This window comes from Leptodactylus fuscus, chromosome 3 (assembly GCF_031893055.1).
Source record: "Leptodactylus fuscus isolate aLepFus1 chromosome 3, aLepFus1.hap2, whole genome shotgun sequence".
NCBI lineage: Eukaryota > Metazoa > Chordata > Amphibia > Anura > Leptodactylidae > Leptodactylus > Leptodactylus fuscus.
The window spans coordinates 221,701,494-221,727,933 of record NC_134267.1 but is presented as its reverse complement, the minus strand read 5'-3'; the positions used below and the strand labels follow the sequence as shown (position 1 = coordinate 221,727,933).

At 44.0% G+C, this 26,440-nt stretch overlaps 1 protein-coding gene across 2 annotated transcripts in view; it reads right to left on the bottom strand.

Moving 5' to 3' along the window:
* Positions 1-25,525, bottom strand: part of ITSN2 (intersectin 2) — a 102,374-nt gene extending 76,849 nt beyond the window's left edge. For both annotated transcript variants that reach the window (XM_075269181.1, XM_075269182.1), the window contains exons 1-2: positions 25,209-25,525; positions 3,941-4,004 (exon numbers count right to left, since the gene is read on the bottom strand). In XM_075269181.1, the coding sequence (XP_075125282.1) occupies positions 3,941-3,983 (43 nt within the window). In that variant the 5' untranslated portion in view covers positions 3,984-4,004; positions 25,209-25,525. The remainder of the gene's footprint in view (positions 1-3,940; positions 4,005-25,208) is intronic.
* Positions 25,526-26,440: the final 915 nt, after the last annotated feature.

The following is a 26,440-nucleotide window of genomic DNA, read 5'->3' as shown; positions in this document are numbered from 1 at the left end:
TACATGGCAGGTGTGGACTCCTGTCTCCTGACTGGGAGAGTCTATGGGACCACTAACAATATACTGGGAGAGTCTACAGGACCACTAACAATATACTGGGAGAGTCCACGGGACCACTAACAATATACTGGGAGAGTCCACGGGACCACTAACAATATACTGGGAGAGTCTATGGACTACTAACAATATACTGGGAGAGTCCACGGGACCACTAACAATATACTGGGAGAGACTATGGACTACTAACAATATACTGGGAGAGACTATGGACTACTAACAATATACTGGGAGAGACTATGGACTACTAACAATATACTGGGAGAGTCTATGGGACCACTAACAATATACTGGGAGAGTCCACGGGACCACTAACAATATACTGGGAGAGTCCACGGGACCACTAACAATATACTGGGAGAGTCCACGGGACCACTAACAATATACTGGGAGAGTCCACGGGACCACTAACAATATACTGGGAGAGTCCACGGGACCACTAACAATATACTGGGAGAGTCCACGGGACCACTAACAATATACTGGGAGAGTCCACGGGACCACTAACAATATACTGGGAGAGTCTATGGGACCACTAACAATATACTGGGAGAGTCTATGGGACCACTAACAATATACTGGGAGAGTCTATGGGACCACTAACAATATACTGGGAGAGTCTATGGACTACTAACAATATACTGGGAGAGTCTATGGGACCACTAACAATATACTGGGAGAGTCTATGGGACCACTAACAATATACTGGGAGAGTCTATGGACTACTAACAATATACTGGGAGAGTCTATGGACTACTAACAATATACTGGGAGAGTCTATGGACTACTAACAATATACTGGGAGAGTCTATGGGACCACTAACAATATACTGGGAGAGTCTATGGGACCACTAACAATATACTGGGAGAGTCTATGGGACCACTAACAATATACTGGGAGAGTCTATGGGACCACTAACAATATACTGGGAGAGTCCTCGGGACCACTAACAATATACTGGGAGAGTCCTCGGGACCACTAACAATATACTGGGAGAGTCTATGGGACCACTAACAATATACTGGGAGAGTCTATGGACTACTAACAATATACTGGGAGAGTCTATGGACTACTAACAATATACTGGGAGAGTCTATGGACTACTAACAATATACTGGGAGAGTCTATGGACTACTAACAATATACTGGGAGAGTCTATGGGACCACTAACAATATACTGGGAGAGTCTATGGACTACTAACAATATACTGGGAGAGTCTATGGACTACTAACAATATACTGGGAGAGTCTATGGACTACTAACAATATACTGGGAGAGTCTATGGGACCACTAACAATATACTGGGAGAGTCTATGGGACCACTAACAATATACTGGGAGAATCTATCCGGACACAGATGCCCAGAGTGCCCAGCACTGTCTCCATTCACTACACCCAGGCTTGTCCCTTTGCCAAAAACTGGCCTCCGTCTCTGGTGCAAACATATACTGCAAAGCCTGACATGGGCACCGGGCCAAACTACAGGAATGGAGCGAGTGAGCGATGAAGCCGGAGGTAAATGTATAATCTATAGTGAAGAAGCCAGAGACTTCTAACATGATATTCCATGGTGTGGAGAAGTATTTGCCCCCTGTACTGTATATGTGGCATGCTGAGCTTTATATAAAATGTATAAGAACCATGTAATGTACACTGAATGGCCACTTTATTAGAGACCCCCCCCCCCTTACTGTAGTGTTGGACCTCATTTGGCCTTCATACCAGCACCAATGTACCAGAGGAGGGCGCCATCACTGCACATCCACCTTTTAGGAAGGGATCATAGATTCATTCTGCTTGCACCAGATTCCTCCTCTGACCCCTTTCATTGATTAGGTTTTTTCAGGATCCCCTTTTGCTGAATGTTTTCCCTCCATCACCCCATTCTCAGTATTCGCAGCACCAGAAATCCCCCCAAGGTTGGCAGTGTGCGAGGTCCTGGCCCCGGCTGGTCTAGTATCGATGACCAGGCCTTGTGGAACATCACTCAGGTCCCATCTAATGTGGCATCAGACAGCAACAGGTCCACGGAGGCCACGGGTCTAATGTCCACCTGACATACCACCAATCAGCTGTTAGAAATACTTATCAAGCACAGCACCATACACTGTATAGTGGCTACATGTGGTATTGCACCTTATCCCCATTCATTTGATGGACGTGGCATGAGCATGAGACCACAGCTGATCACAGAACGATTCCTGACCACAAAGATCTGATATCGATCAGAACAAAATCCCTTTAAAGGGATCCTATCATTAAAACTATTTTTTTCTCCCTAACACGTAGGAATAGCCTTAAGAAAGGCTATTCTTCTACCTCTAGATGTCTTTTCCGCGCCGCCATTTGGTAGACATCTGGGTTTTCTTCGGTATGCAAATGAGTTCTCTCGCAGCACTGGGGGCGTCCCCAATGCTGCGAGAGAAATCTCCAGTGCCGTCCCCATCTTCTTCTGGAACGCCATCCATGTGCGTCTTCTTCCGGCGGTGGCTTCAAACTTCTGGGTCTCGGGCAGCCGACTGTGCATGCCTGCTGGCCACAAGAAAATGGCCGCTTACAATACTGTGTAAGGGGCCATTTTCTTGTGGCCAGCGGGCATGCGCAGTCGGTTTTGCCCTAGGCCTGAGGCCTAGAAGTTTGAAGCCAGCGCTGGAAGACGATGCAAAGAGAGCCTGTTCCTGAAGAAGATGGAGGCGGCACTGGAGAGTTCTCTCGCAGCATTGGGGACGCCCCCAGTGCTGCGAGAGAACTCATTTGCATTCTGGCGAAAATCGGGATTTCTACCGAACAGTGGCGCGGAGAAGACATGTAAAGGTAGGAGGAGAATAGTCTTTCTTAAGGCTATTCCTACGTGTTAGGGACAAAAAAAAAAGTTGTTTTAATGATAGGATCCCTTTAAGCTTAATTTACTTTAAAGAGTTAGCCAGCTCCCATGTATACAAGTATCTGCTGCCTCTATATATAGTCCTGACTTGAACCCAACAGCAATACTGCTGCAGATCAAGAAATGTGCCGCTTCTGCAGGAAAACTAATTGATGCGGTATAAAGCCGCTCTGTATAGAGGAGCGAGCGGAAAAAACCTGCTGACCATACTAACAATTACCACTAAGGCTCTGTTCACATTGACCCCTTAAAGGTGCACTGGAAACATAAAAAATAAATAAATATATATTATATATATATATATATATATGTATATATATATATATATATATATATATATATATAGTTGCATTATGCTCAGTCTATGACGGGCTAGTCACATGACTAATTTTTTTGAAGAACGTACATGAGGGTTTTCTACGATGGTGGTGTGAATTGAGGCTCCGCTTCAAGGGTCTTACTGACCGAGTGCCCTCCCTCTGCAAAACCGAATTACGACGGTCAACATTAGAGCCAACCACAATCCTATCAATTGCAGCACGGCAAGTTCTGTGATACAGGTGGTGCAGGAAGGGGTTAAAGGGGACATGGTAGAACCTATAGGAGTTACTGAAACCAGTCATTAAAGGGGTTGTCTGATCTTATAATGTGCCGTCATAGTGTTGGGACAGGTCATAACCCTATTATCATGGAGGTCTGACCTCTGGGGGCTGCTGGAAAGACCAAAAACCATTGAGTGTAAGATACGGAGAAGAACCAGAAGGCATCCTACTGTATAACTTGTGAGATGTAGCAGTGCCGATTCTGTCACTTTCTACAAGTCAATGCAAAAACTAGGCATAAACATTGCACCGCCAAAGAGCAACTTCAGCTCTGCTACATCACAACAGTAGTTTAGAAATGATAGTAATAGTAGCACCAACATCTACTGCACAGAGTCATCTTGTATTCAGCCTACAGTCTCCCCCTCCGCTCGTGTGAATAGAGATGTACTCACCATTCAGGGCCATGGGAAAGTGAGGCATGGTGTTGCGCAGCATGTCTGGTTAACTCCGGGCCATCTGCAAACACAACACACAAACACAGTCCTTGTTAGTAATAATGCCGAGCCTGGGCCCCGCTGTGCACACAGAGCGCTGCTTCCTCATGACTGACTCTCCCCACTGAAAGACAATGACAGGGCTGGCGGTGGGCTAGGAATGGGGGCTGGGGGAGGTCACTGTACATTAGAGGGGAGACACTGCACCGCCACTGTGCCCTGTCTGTCAGGTCTCATTTATAGGGCTGGACATGAATTAGGGGCACCGGATGGTAGGAAAAAAGGCGCTGGCACAGACTTCACTCTGACTGCTAATGTATACAGGCTTTATATAGGGGAAGTGAGTGCAACATAAAAAAGGTTAATAAAACCCGAGAGTCACGTATAGAATCCCTTACTGATGCGCAGTATCGCAATACACTATATCATAGACCAGCAATGGTGAACCTTTTAGAGTGCCCAAACTGCAACCCAAAACCCACTAAATTATCACAAAGTGCCAACATGGCAAATTAACCTTAATAATGTGCGGATCCACAATTGCAGACTTTTATGGACCTGCAAAATACGGTCATGTGAATGGGGACTTTATAGAGCTTTCTGCTTCACAGTGCCCCTCACACAGTATAATCTGCTCCACAGTGGTCCCCACACAGTATAATCTGCTCCACAGTGGTCCCCACACAGTATAATCTGCTTCACAGTGGTCCCCACACAGTACAATCTTCTTCACAGTGCCCCCCACACAGTACAATCTGCTGCACAGTGACCTCCACACAGTATAATCTGCTCCACAGTGGCCCCCACACAGTACAATCTGCTCCACAGTGACCCCCACACAGTACAATCTGCTCCACAGTGGCCTCCATACAGTATAATCTGCTGCACAGTGGCCTCCATACAGTATAATCTGCTGCACAGTGGCCTCCATACAGTATAATCTGCTGCACAGTGGCCTCCATACAGTATAATCTGCTGCACAGTGGCCCCCACACAGTACAATCAGCTCCACAGTGGCCCCCACACAGTACAATCAGCTCCACAGTGGCCCCTACACAGTACAATCTGCTGAACAGTGGCCCCCACACAGTATACTCTGTTCCAAAGATAGGTGCCCAAAGACAGGGCTCTGAGTCCACCTCTGGCACCAGTGCCATAGGTTCGCCATCATGGCCATAGACTATAATGTACAGCTGCATAAAAGTGGATGAAATCTTAAAGGGGTGTTCCAGGCTTATCAATTGATTACCTAACTAGAGGATCAGTATATAACTGAAGAACAGCAGGGGTGCTGTAGAATTTAGGCGATTTTGGCACAAAACTAAACACAGTTCCATACACTGCCTAGTGGTTGCGCATAGTATCGCAGCTCAGCCCATTCACTTGAACTGGCCAGGTGTCTGCACGTGACCTTATATGATCTACTACAAACAGCTGACCCTTTGGGGTCTTGGGTGTCAGACCATCACTGATCTTCTGTAAGTGAACCCACCCTAAACATGTCAGCAGGATTCAGATGCAGCCCCCGCTAAACTGTATTTTTTTTTGCCATTCTTCTTGCATCTACTCTGGGTATTGTCCAGAACTGGGGCTGTTGCCTATGTGGCCGAAACCTCTCCTGCATGCCGATACGTTACGTTCACATCCGCATTGTTTTGTCCTGTTTACTGGTCAGTTGCAGAATGAGAAGAACGGAAAGACAGTCCATCTAATGATGAATCCCGAGTCCAGTACTATTTCGGCAGGACATTTTCATCTGGGAGTTCGGACAGACTCGGCGCCATCGAATGCCAACTCCGGCGCAGTTGCGAATTTAGCCCTAATACCCTAAAAATTTATCTATTATCCGAAGACAGAATAAAAAGAGAAATAAGACATAAGCAAGTGTGAATTTGACTCCATACACGCTCTTGACGTGTGTTAGATTGTCATCTACAGCATCCCGGAGGTGCAGTCATCCATGATGAGAAGGAGCAGGTCCTGGCTTGTACCTGAGCTTTGATGCCGCTCTCCTGACACTGAGCACCTCACACCTTCTGAGGGATGGGAGACGATGGCGGGGTCAGATACTTCTGTCTCGTACTGACGTCTGCCTGTTTTCCTCGAAGCTCCTCTACCGCCAGGATCCGACTCCTCCATCTACATGTCACAGCTCGGCCTCCTGTTAGCGTCTTGGGATCTCTCGGTAGTCACACTTTTTTACTCCTTGCAACGATTACAAAAAAGCTGTGATTCATGACCAGATGAATCAGTCTAATTTTAGGAACTACACAACAAAAACGCCAAGACATCAACAGGAAAAAAACATCCCAAAAGTCAGAGGATGAACAGCTGACCATTGCAAACATCTTTAAGATGCTCGACTGTCTAGACATCATGTCTCTATAAGTCTACGGCCATCGCGGATGTCACCTATGAAGACGACAGATCACTGCTTATCGCCATAGGAAGCAATACACAATGAAACCACACACACTCAGAGAGGCGTCCATATGTTCTCCAGAGTCAACCCCAAATGTAAATGAAGGCATCAGATACACCATATGTTTGCTGCCAGACAACACCTTTATTTACTACTCTGATACGTCCTGTCTATATACACTAGAGGAGACATAATGTATATATGATGAAAACAAACATTATATAGGAAAACCCCAGGCTATAGAGAGTGTAAAACTAAACATCTGCTACCTATGTCCTCATAATATAGTACAAATCAGATAACTAAGAACTGTACTATAATACCGACTTCTATATACAAGAATATAACTACTATAATACTGCTCCTATGTACAAGAATATAACTACTATAATACTGCCCCCTATGTACAAGAATATAACTACTATAATACTGCTCCAATGTACACGAATATAACTACTATAATACTGCTCCTATGTACACGAATATAACTACTATAATACTGCCTCCTATGTACAAGAATATAACTACTATAATACTGCTCCTATGTACAAGAATATAACTACTATAATACTGCTCCTATGTACAAGAATATAACTACTATAATACTGCTCCTATGTACAAGAATATAACTACTATAATACTGCTCCTATGTACAAGAATATAACTACTATAATACTGCTCCTATGTACACGAATATAACTACTATAATACTGCTCCTATGTACACGAATATAACTACTATAATACTGCCTCCTATGTACAAGAATATAACTACTATAATACTGCTCCTATGTACAAGAATATAACTACTATAATACTGCTCCTATGTACAAGAATATAACTACTATAATACTGCTCCTATGTACAAGAATATAACTACTATAATACTGCTCCTATGTACAAGAATATAACTACTATAATACTGCTCCTATGTACAAGAATATAACTACTATAATACTGCTCCTATGTACAAGAATATAACTACTATAATACTGCTCCTATGTACAAGAATATAACTACTATAATACTGCCCCTATGTACAAGAATATAACTACTATAATACTACTCCTATGTACAAGAATACTACTACTATAATACTACTCCTATGTACAAGAATATAGCTACTATAATACTCCTATGTACAAGAATATAAATACTATAATACTGCTCCTATGTACAAGAATATAACTTCTATAATACTACTCCTATGTACAAGAATATAACTACTATAATACTACTCCTATGTACAAAAATATAACTACTATAATACTACTCCTATGTACAAGAATATAACTACTATAATACTACCTCCTATGTACAAGAATATAACTACTATAATACTACTCCTATGTACAAGAATACTACTACTATAATACTACTCCTATGTACAAGAATATAGCTACTATAATACTCCTATGTACAAGAATATAACTACTATAATACTGCTCCTATGTACAAGAATATAACTACTATAATACTGCTCCTATGTACAAGAATATAACTACTATAATACTACCTCCTATGTACAAGAATATAACTACTATAATACTGCTCCTATGTACAAGAATATAACTACTATAATACTGCCCCTATGTACAAGAATATAACTACTATAATACTGCTCCTATGTACAAGAATATAACTACTATAATACTGCCCCTATGTACAAGAATTTAACTACTATAATACTACTCCTATGTACAAGAATACTACTACTATAATACTACTCCTATGTACAAGAATATAGCTACTATAATACTCCTATGTACAAGAATATAAATACTATAATACTGCTCCTATGTACAAGAATATAACTTCTATAATACTACTCCTATGTACAAGAATATAACTACTATAATACTACTCCTATGTACAAAAATATAACTACTATAATACTACTCCTATGTACAAGAATATAACTACTATAATACTACCTCCTATGTACAAGAATATAACTACTATAATACTACTCCTATGTACAAGAATACTACTACTATAATACTACTCCTATGTACAAGAATATAGCTACTATAATACTACTCCTATGTACAAGAATATAGCTACTATAATACTCCTATGTACAAGAATATAACTACTATAATACTGCTCCTATGTACAAGAATATAACTACTATAATACTACCTCCTATGTACAAGAATATAACTACTATAATACTGCTCCTATGTACAAGAATATAACTACTATAATACTGCCCCTATGTACAAGAATATAACTACTATAATACTGCTCCTATGTACAAGAATATAACTACTATAATACTGCCCCTATGTACTAGAATATAACTACTATAATACTACTCCTATGTACAAGAATACTACTACTATAATACTACTCCTATGTACAAGAATATAGCTACTATAATACTGCTCCTATGTACAAGAATATAACTACTATAATACTACCTCATATGTACAAGAATATAACTACTATAATACTGCTCCTATGTACAACAATATAACTACTATAATACTGCTCCTATGTACAAGAATATAACTACTATAATACTGCTCCTATGTACAAGAATAATACTACTTTAATACTACTCCTATGAACAAGAATATAACTACTATAATACTACTCCTATGTACAAGAATAATACTACTATAATACTGCCTCCTATGTAAATACCTCTTAGATGTCAGTGAAACACTCAGTTAGCCAATAGTAAGGCCTCGCATCCCTCACACACATGAACCCTCAGACAAGCACATAGATGTTCTCATTAGGAAATGAGTCGCTGCCAGACACCTCTGGTGGCCACTTGGCTTCCCTAACAAGAAACGCACTTCTCTTTCCCTACTACCCCCACCATTTTCCATGAGGGAACAGTCTGGTCCCCCCTTTATACATTAGATGGTCTAGTATATACGAGCACCTTCAGAAGATTCTTAAGATTGTTGCTATGCAACACCGAGGCTGACTTGACCTGAAATTTTATTATTTTGCTCCGTGTGCAGCCAAAATCTACAAACCCTTTTGTGCTTTTAGCTGTACAAGAAGAAACTACACCATGGAATGTGAGGCTGGAGGAGCCTATACTTATATACTATATGGAGGTACGGTATACGGTATAGTATATGGGCACCTACAGGCGCTTTTATGGCATCCTATTCTAGATCCATAGGCATTAATATGAAGTGAGGCGATGAATGATGAAGATCTGGGACCAATAGGGACCTCCATATAGCGTATATACAGTGCGGCCAGTGTACTGTATGGCCATGTGTATTATTTCCATTAACCCAAGCACTTGCCCCCCGCTGGGTAATCCCTCCGGGCTCTGCAGCCTTTAACAAGAAGCATTTTTAGGGGGATTATAACAATTCTTTCCCATTATCTCAACAGGGATCGCGTAGTAGTCAGCCACATCACCCCTGCAGAGCTGGCAGCGCCCCCCGAAAAATATTTAACCATTACATGAAGGGATTTAACGTGTAACCCAACAGGTTGTCTATCAGCCTTCCCCTGACTTTAGTTGCCCCATATCTCTGTCTCTCCTCTTCCTCTCTCCATAGACTTCATTGTAAAGTCTGCTCGTGTATGGAGCAGAATCAACAGATAAAAAGTGAAGACAGGAGTAACACTTTAAAGACGCCGGCGCTTTTCTTTAGTATACTCCAAAGTTTGTTCCTTTCACCCGCACTATAGATTCATGAAAATTACATTACTTACACTTTATAGGGAATCTTTCACCTGCCAAATCCCTTCTAAATCAATTTGAATCCATATGCAAAGGAATCATATCTTAGAGTAGATTATAAAGTTCTAGCTGCCTGCAGCCACCACTAGGGGGAGCTTAGTGCCGTCGACAGTTCTTACATTGGACTCAATAATAAAACAGTATGCAGTAGACTCCCCCTAGTGGTGCCGGCAAAAAGAGAGAACGCGATGTTACAGGTCTATATTTCTAGGATTTGTAGTAGTAGTGCAGAATATATGGCAGTAAGGGCAGGAGGAGGATGATGGTAGTTGCTTTCGTACGCCAGAAGGTTTCTGCTTTCTCCCATTTCTAGACCAGCCATTGCAATGTTGACAATGAATACAATGACATGAATTATTCCATTGTGTCCTGGGTGTCACAACACTGAGCAATATTTATAGGTAAAAATAACCCCGATGTAATCCATGTATACAAATGTATTGGCGAAAATGAAGAACCACATTGACTTATCACCTAGTAAGGTATTTGGTGCCCTTGCTTATCTATTGGGTAGAGACTAGTCAAGGTCTGAGCTGTAATCCCAGAAACTGCCTATAGACCATAGAGGCGCTGTCGCCTGGTTAAGTTTTTTTTTAATCTCATACAACCTGTTTAAATGGGCTTCCGTCTTGATGGCCATCCTTAGGGTAGGTCATCCATAGGTGGTTGGTGGGGGTCTAACACCTTGGACTCCCATCAATCAGCTTCTTAGCATTGCAGTGTTGCCCCACTTACTTGAATGGGACTGGGCTGCTGTTGTACCACACGACGTGGCCTCTTTAAAGTGCTGATCGGTGGGGGTCCTGGGTGTCGGACCCACCCCAATCACAACTGATGACCTATTTTAGAGATAGGTCATCCCTATAGAAGTCCCCTTTAAGGCTACACATCAGTGGAATGTACCTTGATCTCCTGCATTACCGTGTCCATCCAGCTTTCCAGGCACCCTGATGTGGAAAAGTCTGCAAAGAATGCAGAAGCCATTTAGGGTCAAACTTCTTACAAGGCAGGGACTTTTAGAAGGAAATAACATGTCAGCAGAGTCATTCTTGAGTACTGTTCATTGGAATAAGGAATCGGAGACATTACTAATGCAGAGAGGCCAGGACGGAGCGGACTTACCATCACACAGACGCTGCTGCATTCTTGCTGTGGGTGGGAAGCGGCTGGTTTATGGGCGATGACATAGTGGCACTGACGGAAACAACAATAGAGAATACAGAGCGATACATCGCAACACGCCCGCCTCGAATTGTTCTACCGGTAAGGGGATGGAATCAGGAAATGCTTACAGAGACTGGGAACGGTGCAATACAAAGGAGCAACTGCAAATCTGTGCAAGAACCCACACCAAGTCCGGGAATCCCATAGGGTCAATGCAAATCCCAAATGTGTCCAAAACAGTCAGGCCATCAATATCAGATTTGGTTTGACCAGATTCCACTACCGAACCTGCCGGAGAATTTGTAAATTGTGCCTTAAAGGCAGCCGTGTGAACAGATCCTTAAAGGAACACGGCAAGAAAAACCAATATATAACGTATATAACGGAAACCAAAGACCGTGCTCATGCTCCGACCCCGGAGCGCACAGGTTTATGAAACTGTATCCATGTCCAACAGGACAGATCTGACCCAGTACAAGAAGGAAAAGCTAAGCCAAGAGACAGACAGGCCGGACACGGAACACAATGTAAAGATCATTAGTATAGGAATCAGTACAAGGGTTAAATATTTCCATTGTAGAACTAGAACTATGGATCCAGGGGCTAGTGGGATGACTGACCACTGGTCAATGGTGGAAAGTCCATTAGTGGGAGCAGAGCGGATAATCCAGAGAGTCTCCCGAGATAGTGACACAATATCAATACATATATACAGCCTAATGCTATATCTGCTACAACGTGACCTGCTACATGAGCTGGATCGGAGCACAAGGGATGAAGGAAATGTACCTCAGCCAGTAGTGGGCGCTTCTACTTAGAAAACTCCCAATTTCACTTTCTTTTTGGGTGACCGTTTTTGTGATCTACTATATTAACCTATCTAACTTTCTTTTTAATGAAAAACAGGCTACAACATTCTCCTGTTGCCAGAGAAATCCGTACACATTTGTATTGCCAGTGTAAACAGATTCAGCCAAAGGTGGGATGGTCACTTCCAATGGCTCCATCTCCGGTTTTATACCACCTAGAAAAATAGCTCTAGTATCGCATGAAAGCTGATATTTTCAGCTACCGCATATACTTGAGTATAAGCCGACATTTTCAGCACAGTTTTTATGCTGAAAAAGTTCCCCTCGGCTTATACTCGAGTCAGGGTCCACGGAGCACTGAGACCTGCAAGGACCTGCATACATTGAACAAAGGGGGAGGTCCTTTAGTGCTACTGCGTGACTGTGATGTCATCAAAGGTCCTGTAGCCACTAGTATGTAACATCTGCAGATAAATCAGTGGCCAGGATTCATTGTGTCTTATGGAAGATGTCTGTTGTATGGAGGAGAGGAAGCTACAGTAAAGTGAAAGTAACACACAGGTACATACTGGGGATACTATTCCTATTAATGTCAGGCATTTGGAGTTTATTAATTTAGTTTCAGTAACTCCATGTGCCACACATTAATAACAGTTAACCCCATCATGTCCCTCATATTAACCCCTGTGTGCCCCATATAAGGGTTACTAATATATGAGACACATGAGGGTACTAATGAAGGACCTTAATTATGAAGATACCTAATTATTACCGCCATATGTCCCACATATCAGTAAGTCTTATGTGAGGCACACAGGGGGTTAATGTGAGGGACATGATGGGGTTAACTGCTATTACTATGATCCCCATGGAGTTACTAAGCTGCAATGCACATGACCAGACTTTTTATCTGCAATGGTGGATTCCCCCCTTGGCTTATACTCGACTCGAGTTTCCCAGGTTTTTTATGGTAAAATTAGGGGCCTCGGCTTATATTCGGGTCGGCTTATAGTCGAGTATATACGGTGGTATATAACAACATGAGATATCAATAGGTAAAAAACACAATTTAGGGCTTTGTATGCTATAGTTCATGCTGCATATATAAATCACAATCCTGGCTGTATTTGTAACTAGTGATATCTCCGGTTCTTGTAGAGCCAGTATTGCATTTTCAGCCTTCATATAAAACCAGAAGCATTTTTCTAAGTAGTATAAAAAGATATAAACCACTTGGAGCAACCGTCCCCTTCAGCTCTATATACTGCAATGAGTACAGGTTTACAGGAAAGACTACTTCTGGTAACGCTAAGTTAAAGCATTGGTAGTGGAAGCTTTACAGCCGGAGTTCTATTAAAAGGAAGTTAGATAGGTTACAAATACAAAAAATACAAAAAAAATAAAACATGGGCGTTCCATTGCCTTGTGGGAATGTTCAGATACGGTTTTCCAGGGCTACAATGCTGATAGTCCATCCTTAGATCAATAGGCTCTGACACCTGGACCCCCTCGAGGCTCGCAGGCCATCATGTCCTATGCTACCCCTTTCCTTTTGTTGTACTTTAGACCCAATGCTGTAGATACTGTCAATGCAAAGAAGGAAAATGATAAACTCCTTGGAGTGGTTTCAATGGCGGAGCACCACTTTAATTTAGGCAACAGACAGATATTTTTGTACTCCCTTAAGACAATCCCCCCCCCCCCCCCCCCCCCGTGTGAGGAGCGCTCCTCAGAACAATAAGGACCTACAATGAGTCAGCCGATGTCAGACCCACCCCGAGGAATAAATTACATGTTCTTCAGACGACATTCATTGTGCAACATCAAATGTTAGTACATAGAAACAGCTGCAAGCGGCAGAAACTATCCTGCCCACACACACAGCGTTGTGTCACACGATCCCTTCTGTAAAATATATGGCCTGAATTTAGGGTCCCCCCAGTGATCAGGAGGATAGGGGACTAAAAGTCCCCCTAAGGCCTCCCTTGTGAGTGACTAGTGCTCCATTCACTTCTATGTACTGGATATTACAGCGCTGGCAGCTCATAGAAGTGATCACACAAGCGCACTCACGAGAAGGCCTTAGGGGGACTTTCGGACCTCCCGATCACTGGGGGACACACATTCGGACTCCCAGTGAGCAGACACTTATTCCCCGTCCTGTGGATAGGGGATAAGTGTCCACATTGGAACACCCCCTTTAATGAATAGTACAGGCGAAGATAAGAAACTATGTATTAAATCCTATTAATATTATAAATGTGAAAGTTTGTGAGTTTGGATGTTTGTGGGTTTGTGTGTTCGGATGTTTGTTAGTCAATCACGCAAAACCCGCTCGACCGATTTGGCTGAAATTTTCCACAAACATAGTCACTACACTGGATTGCGCAATAGGCTACTTTTCGTCACAATAGCGCACATACGTTTGTGCCAGGACCCCCACAAACCCAAACTCACACCACCATCTCTGCAATCTCACACACTTTGGACCATAGCAAGCCACAAAATTCATATTGCCCTCTGCAGCCTCGCCCCTAACCCCACACAATCACATTCACATATACTTTACCACTTTGCCCCTCACCTTAACGATACTCCAGGAGGCGCTCTTTAACGCTCCGGAGCAGCCATGTTTGCCGAACCCCACCGCTCTGACAATCCGCGACACCGCCCACCCATGTCAATACCCCTAGGAGGTCTAATAAATGCAAAAAAAAAGTTTAAAAAAAGTAAAAAAAATAAATAAAAACAAATAAAAAGGATTAAAAATTCAAATCACCCCCCTTTCCCTAGAACACATATAAAAGTAGTTAAAAACTGTGAAACACGTACATGTTAGGTATCCCCGCGTCCGAAATCGCCAGCTCTACAAAGCTATACAAATATTTTTCCTGTTCGGTAAACGCCGTAGGGGGAAAAATGCTCAAAAGTGCCAAACCGCCATTTTTTCACTGTTTTGATTCTGATACAAATTTGAATAAAAAGTGATCAAACCAATAACATTTCCCGAAAATGGTAGAACTAAAAAGTACACCCGGTCCCGCAAAAAAAGACGCCCTATACATCCCCGTACACGCACGTATAAAATATATATATGGGGTTTAGAAGGAGAGGAGTCAAAAACGAAAAACGAAAATCAAAAAATGCCATTGGCGGGAAAGGGTTAACTTCAAATACTTCTGTCCCAAAGTCACTATGTAAAGTTTCTCACAACACCGTATATATAGCAGCTCTAATACAAAGTAACTTCAACACAAAAGTCTCACGTATTCTATGAATTACAGCAAAAACAAGATACAAACTTACATTTCATATCCCATACCTTATACACAGTACGAAAACCTTACCCACGCCTGTATATACCCACTTCTACAATCACCACAGACGAAGTCGCGGGTACCAGCTAGTATGTACTATATCTAGAGAAAAATGCTTCTTCTTTCTCCTTTAACCAGGTTGCTTTCCTTTTCCCTCTGCTAAAGCGACTTTCACTGTGAAAATCATTGCTCAATGTCTCGAGACAAACTGCAGGTGATTTGACTCATTTCTCTAGAAGTCTATGGAGAGGGGAAGAATGAGCAGAGAGAAATAGGCAGACAACAGGAGAAAACACAGGCTTACTCTCTATTCACATATCTGAGCGGAGATTTGGCCATGTATTTAAAGGATCTTTTTCATGGAAACAGTCCCTCAATTGCTGATTCTCATCTGTGGAGGCGGGGAAATCAAACAAACAAACAAACAAAAAAAACATGCAGCAAGGAAGTCAGTCATGTGAATAGGCTCTTGATGCTGGAACTGAATGTTTTATCACAACCAATTCACTTTACTAAGTACAATTTAGTATTTCTCTTTATATGTTCTGCATATTCCTGGGGATGGTTCCTGAGTAAGACACAGTTAGATTATAGTCACACAATAGAAGCCAATTTTGAGGTGGATTCCCTGATGGAATATTCCTTCTATAGTTTTTATTGGAATGTACCAATGGGCTTTCCTTTTTTCATGACGCAGTAAGGTAGCGTTCTGCAAGATCTTCCCGCAGCTTCAGTGGCAGAACCCGCGGCGTGACAATACTGAGGCTATTCAGTGAGCAAGTGACAACCCTCATTGAGCGCCACTTCCACTTCACAGGCCATGTAATGCACATTCATCAGTCAAATGGCCTGATCCTAGCTCAGTCCCAATCAAGACTGAGCTGAGGGGCAATACCAATCACAGCCATTATATAGGGTATGGCACTGTGCTTAGTTTACGCCGTAGAGGCCGAAGCGCTCACCTGAACGTCGCTGTCCCTTTAAACAGCTGATCTGCCAGGGGTTTGGGTGTCGGATCCCTGACGATTATCAATTGAAGAAACCTGTAATACCCCTTTAATGGAGACAGCAAGTGTCAGTGTTGTGTCCTACAGCTTCCACCAGAAATCCCTGACAGCATGCTGAGCGTTGTAGTTCCATACTGCCTATATAACAGATTGCTTCTTCACCCACACAAACCATTTAGGGTCACCCCAAAAAGCATCAGGAGACAAACGTTACTGCGTACAGGGTCGTGTACTATCAAAACACTTAAGGACGTGGAGACGGTGGGGTGTAGAAGAAGAAGGCCTGTAAGTCATGTGCGGTATGAGGAGGAAGTCTCAGAGAAGCCATTGGAGACCCTGCAGGGTTATAAATACCCGCTCTGTATCTATATATTCTGTATGCGTCCTGTTTCGCTCCCCCTGACTCCTCCATACGCTGCGCACAACTTCACAGTCCCTGGAAAACAGCAGAGAATATAGGAAATGTATGCAGAGTGTATATAGATCAGCGTATATAGCTATCCGTATACCCCCGGCGCTGTATAATTACACATCTCACAGGAACGCCAGCTCGCACCGCTTGGATAACTAGCTAGTTCTGTCTTGGTGCTCAGGTTTCCATAAAAAGCACATTATGCGGGCTCACTACTGCCCCCTCATTTGCAATTCCAGGCTGTAAACACGGGAGCATTTAGCAATGTGCAAGTAACCCTTTCCTGACCATCACCAGAACAATACTAGCTTCAGGCAAAAGGATACAAGATTCCCTAATGGTGCCCCTACCTAGTAAGACTGCCCCTAAGAACGCTGCATAACCCATTGCTAATCCACGGATAAAGGGCAACTCCTCATGACTATACCGCGCTGCGTCACCTGGACCACAAGTGGATGTACCGGGTCCGGCCATGTGCAAATGCTGCTCCATGCAACTCCATGAGAGGGACTGACAGCCGGGCAAAGTACTTGTGTCTAGTTGTAGTGCACGAGCCGGATTCAGGTCACTCTACTCAGGTGGTGGGGGGGGGACCCTCACTCTAGTGATTGGTCCCAGTAGTTAGACCTGTCCCTGAAATGCAGACACCCAGCAGTCAGGAACTGGCCACAATGCCTGGACACCCAGAGGTCAGAAATTCATCTCTGATCCAACAGATTGCCAGTAGCGTGGAGCGAGTAGTATTCAATCAAATACCTCACCGGCATAGGAATGTGTGAAATTGGCCGAACACCAAGGGGTTAAACGCTTCAAATATTCAATGCGTTTAACCCCTCAGTGTTCGGCCGATTACACGCATTCCTATGCCGGTGAGGTATTTGATTGAAAACTACTCGCTCAATGCTAATTCCCAGCGGTCAGACACTGATGCTTATCCAGGGACCCCCAGCGGTCAGACACTGATGCTTATCCAGGGACCCCCAGCGGTCAGACACTGATGCTTATCCAGGGACCCCCAGTGGTCAGACATTGATGCTTATCCAGGGGCCCCCAGCGGTCAGACACTGATGCTTATCCAGGGACCCCCAGCGGTCAGACACTGATGCTTAACCAGGGACCCCCAGCGGTCAGACACTGATGCTTATCCAGGGACCCCCAGTGGTCAGACACTGATGCTTAACCAGGGACCCCCAGCGGTCAGACACTGATGCTTATCCAGGGACCCCCAGCGGTCAGACATTGATCCCACATCTATAGACCATAGAGGTTAGATCCTCACACCTGATCAACTTCAATAGACTCGAAACAGTCAGACGCTTACCTCCTATCCACAGACCCCGCAGTGGTTGTGTGTATATTCACTATCAAGATCCCCCCAGTAGGCAAAAACGAATCCCCTATCCTGTGGAAGGGGGAGTGTTCCCCAAAAGACACTTATTCACTATCCCCAGAACGACTTTGATCCCACCGGAATTAAGAGAAAAGAGAAAGCACCAACATATTCCGCAGCACCTTACAAATGGTGGGGGTCAAGTACAGACAAAATTAGTCCTGAGGGGGAGATATTAGCCTCATACAAGTGAATGGACGCACAGTCACATCTGCCCATAGCTAAAGCTGTATACACTGGGCACACACAGCCTGTATTATAATTGAGGTGTAATAAACTCTTCAGAATGTGAGATCAGGTGATAACGCGCAGGGTGAATATTATCCAGATCCTAAACAGGAAGGTTTGGATTCCAAATGTGTCATAGAGCAACAAGCCTGAGCCAAGCAGGGCCAGAGAGCGGGCGAGACCAAAGAGCAGGCTGGCATCAACTCACCGAATATACCAAAGAGCAGAATGGCATCAGCTCACCGAATATACACCATAAAGGAGTAAAGAACCTGCAGCTTCAGGGACAGAGAGGAAGATAGCAAAAATATTCTGATTCTAGAGATGCCATTATATACAGTGCTGGCCAAAAGTATTGGCCCCCCTGCAATTCTGTCAGATAATACTCGTGTTCTTCCAGACAATGATTGCAAGCACAAACTCTTTTGTAATATCTTCATTTATTTTGCTTGCAATGAAAAAACACAAAAGAGAATGAAAAAAAAAGTCAAATCCTTGATCATTTTACACAAAACTCCAAAAATGGGCCGGACAGAAGTATTGGCCCCCTCAGCCTAATACTTGGTAGCACAACCTTTAGACACAATAACTGCGCACAACCGCTTCCGGTAACCAGCAATGAGTTTCTTACAAGGCTCTGCTGGAATTTTAGACCATTCTTCTTTGGCAAACTGCTCCAGGTCCCTGAGATGTGAAGGGGGCCTTCTCCAAACTGCCACCAAGAGATCTCTCCTCCCCCACAGGTGTTCTATGGGATTCAGGGCTGGACTCATTGCTGCCACTTTACAAGTCTCCAGGGCTTTCTCTCACCACCATTTTCTAGTGCTGACCTGAAGTGTGTTTTGGGTCATTGTCCTGCTGGAAGACCCATGACCTCTGAGGGAGACCCAGCTTTCTCACACTGGGCCCTACATTATGCTGCAAAATGTGTTGGTCATCTTCAGACTTCATAATGCCATGCACACGGTCAAGCAGTCCAGTGCCAGAGGCAGCAAAGCAACCCCAAAACATCAGGGAACCTCCGCCATGTTTGACTGTAGGGACCGTGTTCTTTTCTTTGAAGGCCTCTTTTTTTCCTGTAAACTCTATGTTGAGGCCTTTTCCTACTTTTGTCTCATCTGACCAGAGAACATTCTTCCAGAACGTTTTTGGCTTTCTCAGGTAAGTTTTGGCAAACTCCAGCCTGGCTTTTTTATGTCTCTGGGTAAGAAGTGGGGTCTTCCTGGGTCTCCTACCATACAGTCCCTTTTCATTCAGACACTGACGGATAGTACGGGGTGACACTGTTGTACCCTCGGACTGCAGGGCGGCTTGGACTTGTTTGGATGTTAGTCGAGGTTCTTTATCCACCATCCGCACAATCTTGCGTTGAAATCTCTCGTCAATGTTTCTTTTCCGTCCACATCTAGGGAGGTTAGCCACAGTGCCATGGGCTTTACACTTCTTGATGACACTGCGCACGGTAGACACAGGAACATTCAGGTCTTTGGAGATGGACTTGTAGCCTTGAGATTGCTCATGCTTCCTCACAATTTTGCTTCTCAAGTCCTCAGACAGTTCTTTGGTCTTCTTTCTTTTCTCCATGCTCAATGTGGTGCACACAAGGACACCGGACAGAGGTGGAGTCAACTTTAATCCATTTCAACTGGCTGTAAGTGTGATTTAGTTATTGCCACCACCTGTTAGGTGCCTCAGGTAAGTAACAGGTGCTGTTAATTACACAAATTAGAGAAGCATCACATGATTTTTCAAACAGTGCCAATACTTTTGTCCACCCCCTTTTTTATGTTTGCTGTGGAATTATATCCAATTTGGCTTTTTGACAATTCTTTTTGTGGTTTTCCATTGAAGACAAATTAAATGAAGATATTAATACCAAAGAATTTGTGATTGCAATCATTTTCTGGAAGAGGAGGAGTATTATCTGACAGAATTGCAGGGGTGCCAATACTTTTGGCCAACACTGTAAGAGCTTCAGTATGGATATGAGTATATCTAATAGGAGTGAACACTACAGTGTACAGATCCTCTATATACTACACCACACAGGACAGATCCTCTATATACTACACCACACAGGACAGGTCCTCTATATACTACACCACACAGGACAGGTCCTCTATATACTACACCACACAGGACAGATCCTCTATATACTACACCACACAGGAGAGATCCTCTATATACTACCCCACAACATGTGGATGTCCAATCTACATCTACTTTCCCATGTGCATTAGGTAACTGCCTAAACAACAATCCCACGCTATGGCGGCATTAATGTATATAACCTGTTCATAGTAGCAATGAGTTTACAATACTGATGGACACAGGCAAAAAAAGAAATGTTGTTTACTCTGTGGTTTCCCAGTAGTGAAGTAAAGCCACAAAACACACTGTGTACAAATCACTGTCACTGCTGGTTTTGCAATGTTGCTGGGTTATTTAGTGGCTAGTGATACACCCCTCCCCTGACACTGACTCACACGTGTCCTAATTCCCGCCTGTACATGCCTGTATAACAGGGAAAACAAGTGGCTACAGCAATACTACACAGAGTCCATGTACAGTAACATATGAGACCAAACACTACTAAAACTATAGGAGGGGAACCGAAGGGGCTTTCTGGATTCATGTGCAAATTCTGCATTTTTCTAAAATATTTTGCATTTCAGTTTCTCACCAGTACCCAGATTGGCTTGCTGTCTGTGAATGGAAACGTCCCTGTGTACTTCCTTAGGGTGATAACCTGTACAGACCAAATACTTTTTGCAGCCGGGCTTATAGGGCTCTGCAATGTACCTAAAATTTCCCTGCACCTCAGTTCCCCAGCCATGAAGGGCACTGCCCTCAGTCCCATTCACTTGCAGGGAGCTGCACTCCCCTGTACAGTAGGTAGCCGCAGTGCTGTAATAGGGACACCACAACTGTGCCCCTTGATTCTCAGGATTAGTTGGACCCCCACCAATCATAAAGTGGTGGCATATCCTGGCAATACGCCATCGGTACTGATATCACTGCTGGCTGGCACACACTATACGGCTCTGCCAGCTCTGCAGATACTTACTGTCCGCTAATATCTTAGAATGATTTAATATGAGCAGACAATTTTCTTGTAAAGCACAAGCAGAACTCCTCAGCGCCTTGCTCAGTGACACAGAATATAAGTATGATTGTTCTCTACCGTACCGCAGGACGCCACACATCTAATAAATCAATAGTCGGCCTTCTCCAAGCACAGCAGTGCCAGCCGCATGATGTACGGATCCATTGTGAAGGAGGCGGCATCAGTGCTCCGGAAATTCTGCTGCTACCTAATGCATGTCAGCACTGGCAAGACCTCTGCTTGCTGTCATAACTATGTAATGATGGATCCCATGTTATTCAAGAGTAGTGTACATATGATAGATGGATTGGGGAGTCTGATGGATCCTTGATCAACAAGGCCTAGTATAGACAGGACAGATGGGGATCAGAGTCTGATGGATCCCTGATCAACGAGGTCTAGTATAGACAGTACAGATGGGGATCAGAGTCTGATGGATCCCTGGTCAATGAGGCCTAGTATAGACAGTACAGATGGGGGATTGGAGAGTCTGATGGATCCCTGGTCACTGAGGTCTAGTATAGACAGGACAGATGGGGATCAGAGAGTCTGATGGATCCTAGGTCACTGAGGCCTAGTATAGACAGGACAGATGGGATTGGACAGTCTGATGGCTCCTAGGTCACTGAGGTCTAGTATAGACAGGACAGATGGGGATCAGAGTCTGATGGATCCTAGGTCACTGAGGCCTAGTATAGACAGGACAGATGGGATTGGACAGTCTGATGGCTCCTAGGTCACTGAGGTCTAGTATAGACAGGACAGATGGGATTGGACAGTCTGATGGCTCCTAGGTCACTGAGGTCTAGTATAGACAGGACAGATGGGGATCAGAGTCTGATGGATCCTAGGTCACTGAGGCCTAGTATAGACAGGACAGATGGGATTGGACAGTCTGATGGCTCCTAGGTCACTGAGGCCTAGTATAGACAGGACAGATGGGATTGGACAGTCTGATGGCTCCTAGGTCACTGAGGTCTAGTATAGACAGGACAGATGGGATTGGACAGTCTGATGGCTCCTAGGTCACTGAGGCCTAGTGTAGACAGGACAGATGGGATTGGACAGTCTGATGGATCCCAAGTCACTGAGGTCTAGTGTAGACAGGACAGATGGGACTGGACAGTCTGATGGCTCCTAGGTCACTGAGGCCTAGTGAAGATCTGAGCAGTTCCCAATAAGTTCTGGAATTTATTGGCTTATACGCAGTGTAAGACTTACTGGCTCGGTTGCTAAGATGTGTACACGACATTTAGTGCTACATTGGAATGACGATGGCGCCGATGTGCTCTGCCCACTTTCTGACCCCCATCCTTTAACTTCCTTCAAGTGCAGATAAAGGCGGCAAAACCTTCTGAATCAGCACAGAAGTGAATACACATAGGTGGTCAATCGGGCTATCACCTCACTAGCGCCATCTTTGTCCGGATGTAGAGCACCATGTCTATCTACAGCAGCAAGGAACTGCTGTAAATAGCTGGGGTAAGCGATATCAGGAATTTACAGCTCTTTGGCACATGTAGGGTTTATGGATTCTCTAAACTGGACAATCCCTTTAAGGGATTTCAATGCAAGGAAACCCTCTCCCCCCCTGTCTTTCCTGCGTCCCCCTCATCCCCACTGTAAACAGGAGCTGCTCTCCATGAGTATACATGTGAATGTGAACACTGGTTGGGCCACTGACCAGTTACAGATGCTGCAGAGCTGGTAAGATCAGGACTTGGCAGTGCCCGGTGTGATTTGCACCAGGTAGATGCTGCACCACCTGCCAGGTTCCTTGTGTACACGGCCTGGAGGAGATCGGGGGCAGCACATGCTGGGTCAGCCAGGACACACACAGGGGGCAAAGGCAGCATCAAAATACAAGGGGGGGGGGGGGGGACAGATGGAGCTCAGAACTGCATGACATGTAAAGGCCGTCAGTTACTGTACCAATGGGAGGCGATGGATGCCGGATATTACAGATTATCAGACATATAGTAACCTCTGAAAGTATCCAAGTCACCTGAATCACGTCTGGTGCACTCTGATGTTACATGGCGGCTCCGAGCAGACGATGACATTCTGGATTATGCCGGACTACAAGAAAAGACGCACGGACTACCATAATGCCGATGTCTCCACTACTTGTATGACTCTGTCATGTATTATTTATCATACTGGTAAAAGGGGAGGGGGTGACCGGCACATACAAGTCACCTGTCACGTCACATGTACTGGGAGTCTATACAACATGGAGCAGCGCCCTCCAAACCTTACATGTCATGTAACATGTCAGCTACAGGTGATCGTATACAATGTCTATGTCCTAAGCACACAATAAATATATTACTAAATGTACTAAGACCTTAGATGTAACATATCACCTATACTGATACATATAAACATGTCACTATATCTGCTGAGTACATGTGCAGGACATGTATAAGTGATCCTCGTAGAGAGAATACAGACAGAACACGTCCTATCCTGTGCACACATATCTATTACCTGTATGTATTAATGAGAATCCTAGAACCAGAGCACACACAAGACATGGCTCCTTACTATATAATAGTACATAAGCTATCTCACATATTCAGTACATACATGTCCCATAGTTTCATATCAAATACAATGATATACAGAAATATACTTCATAAACCTTACACAATATACTCAATACATACATCACATTACTTTCCACCCTACAAACGTGCAGTACATACACGTCATATACCACATACATGACTTGTCATGCCACACGAATGCAGCACACACATGTAAAATGTCCTATCCCATATACTTAGTTCATACCTTTAACATGTGACTTGTTACTCTGCAACATAAAGATGTAGGTTCTAAGAATATGATATAGGACACATTACATGTATGTGCGGTATTCTTGAGGATTGACAAGTCACACGTTACATGCATGTACCAAGTATAAGAGATATGACATTATATACATGCTTGCAGGATAACAAGTCAAATGTTATATATTTTATAAAGTATAAGTAAATATATACGTATATATACACACGTGACTTCTCATTCTGCAAGCATGTATCACATATGAAACATTTGCCATCCCTTATTCTCACAATAAACATATATCATGTGACTTGTCAACCTGCAGCACATACATGTAACATGTCCAATCCTATATACTCAGTATATATTTGTAAGGCTCTACATGCGATATATTCTGTACATACACGTCACAGGTCCTATCACACACACGTGACTCGCAGCACATACATGTAACATGTCCTACCCTTTATACTCAGTATATATTAGTAAGGTTCTACACGCGATATATTCTGCACATACATGTAACATGTCCTACCCTATATACTCAGTATATATTAGTAAGGTTCCATATACGATATATTCTGCACATACATGTCAGAGGTCCTAGCACACACATGTGACTTGCAGCACATACATGTAATGTATCCTATTCCATATATTGAGTACATACATGTGACTTGTCACCCTGCGGTAGATACATGAGCCCGGTCCCATACATGTAACATGTCCTGCACAGCTATAAACATGTCCCACCCCATGGAGCAAGCTCCTACATAAATGTCAACTCTGCTTGTCCACGGCGCGGGCACATACATGTCACCTGTAGCTGCACATACACCGGGCACACACAGTACTGACCTCCATGTACAGCCGCTGTCAGTCGCTCGGTCTCCCCGCTGTCTTCCTGCCGCTGCCAGTCTCTCCGTGCCCCGTACACCTCAGACTACAGCAAGCCCCACAGGACAAACCAGCTCGGAGCGCGCACTCGTCACAGGCGTCCGCGGCCCAATGACAAGGTGCGCTGCTGACAGGGAGAGCGGGCGGGCGCAGGCAGGTGCAGCGCTAATCTGCAGGTTCACACACAGGCGCCGTCAGTGCAGTGACACGGTCGGGCAGGTGGCCCATACACACACTATATTAGCCATCCCAATCATTTGCCCCCGTCGTGCCTGTGGCGGGGGGTGTGATGGTGCCAGGGCACAAGCACCAACTACAGGGAGGCAGCCTGACGTGATCCTCACGCCCCCCGTTACTCCAGGCTCCTCCCGGGGCTCCAGAAGGCGGCCATCTTGGTCCTCTCACAGTGTCACACCTGCTAGGGGCCGGGTGCATTGTGGGAAGGAGGAGGGTGGACAGCCATGTTACTGACACCAGGGAGGGGGCAGCTGGAAACCTCCAGAATAAAGAGAGAGTTTAGTAAAAGCAAGCCCTGACCTATCAGACATCTTATTAGTGAATTGCACCCACAAGAATCAACTATATGTATTAACCCATTGGTGACCAATACGTCTCCTTATGGCGTCCACAAAGACATATTGCAGCGATGCGTGCGCCATATTGCAGCACATATTGGGTGTAGTGGGGGTATCCAGCGTTCCCCCCATTGTTGCTAATGACCCCCACAAGGACGCAGCTTATTCCTGGTTTTTTTTTTTTTTTTCTATCTCCCCATTCCCAAATCCGAAACATTTCTATTTCTCTGTAGCAAAGCGATAGCAGGACTTGTTTTTTGTGGGATGTGTTGTGTTTTTAGATGGCGCCAGTTTGAGGTACATACACTGTATCATCTTAACTTTTGTTCATGTTTTTGGATCTTGAATACGCCGTTTTTTTTAACTTTTTCTGGAAGTCTCAGTCGGGACGTAATACACTACAATGCGGATATAGTGCGGTATATTATATGGGCAGTCAGCAGGCTGATCATATATATATATAATACATTGTAGTAGATCAGTATTGTAGGGGATTATGTCTGGAGTTTGTCAGGACCTAATAGGCATTGGTACTTAGACCCAGAAGGCCTCTGACTGGTATGGCAACACCCTGACACCTCCTGCTGTGGGGAACCAATGGGACTATCCCTAATAAAC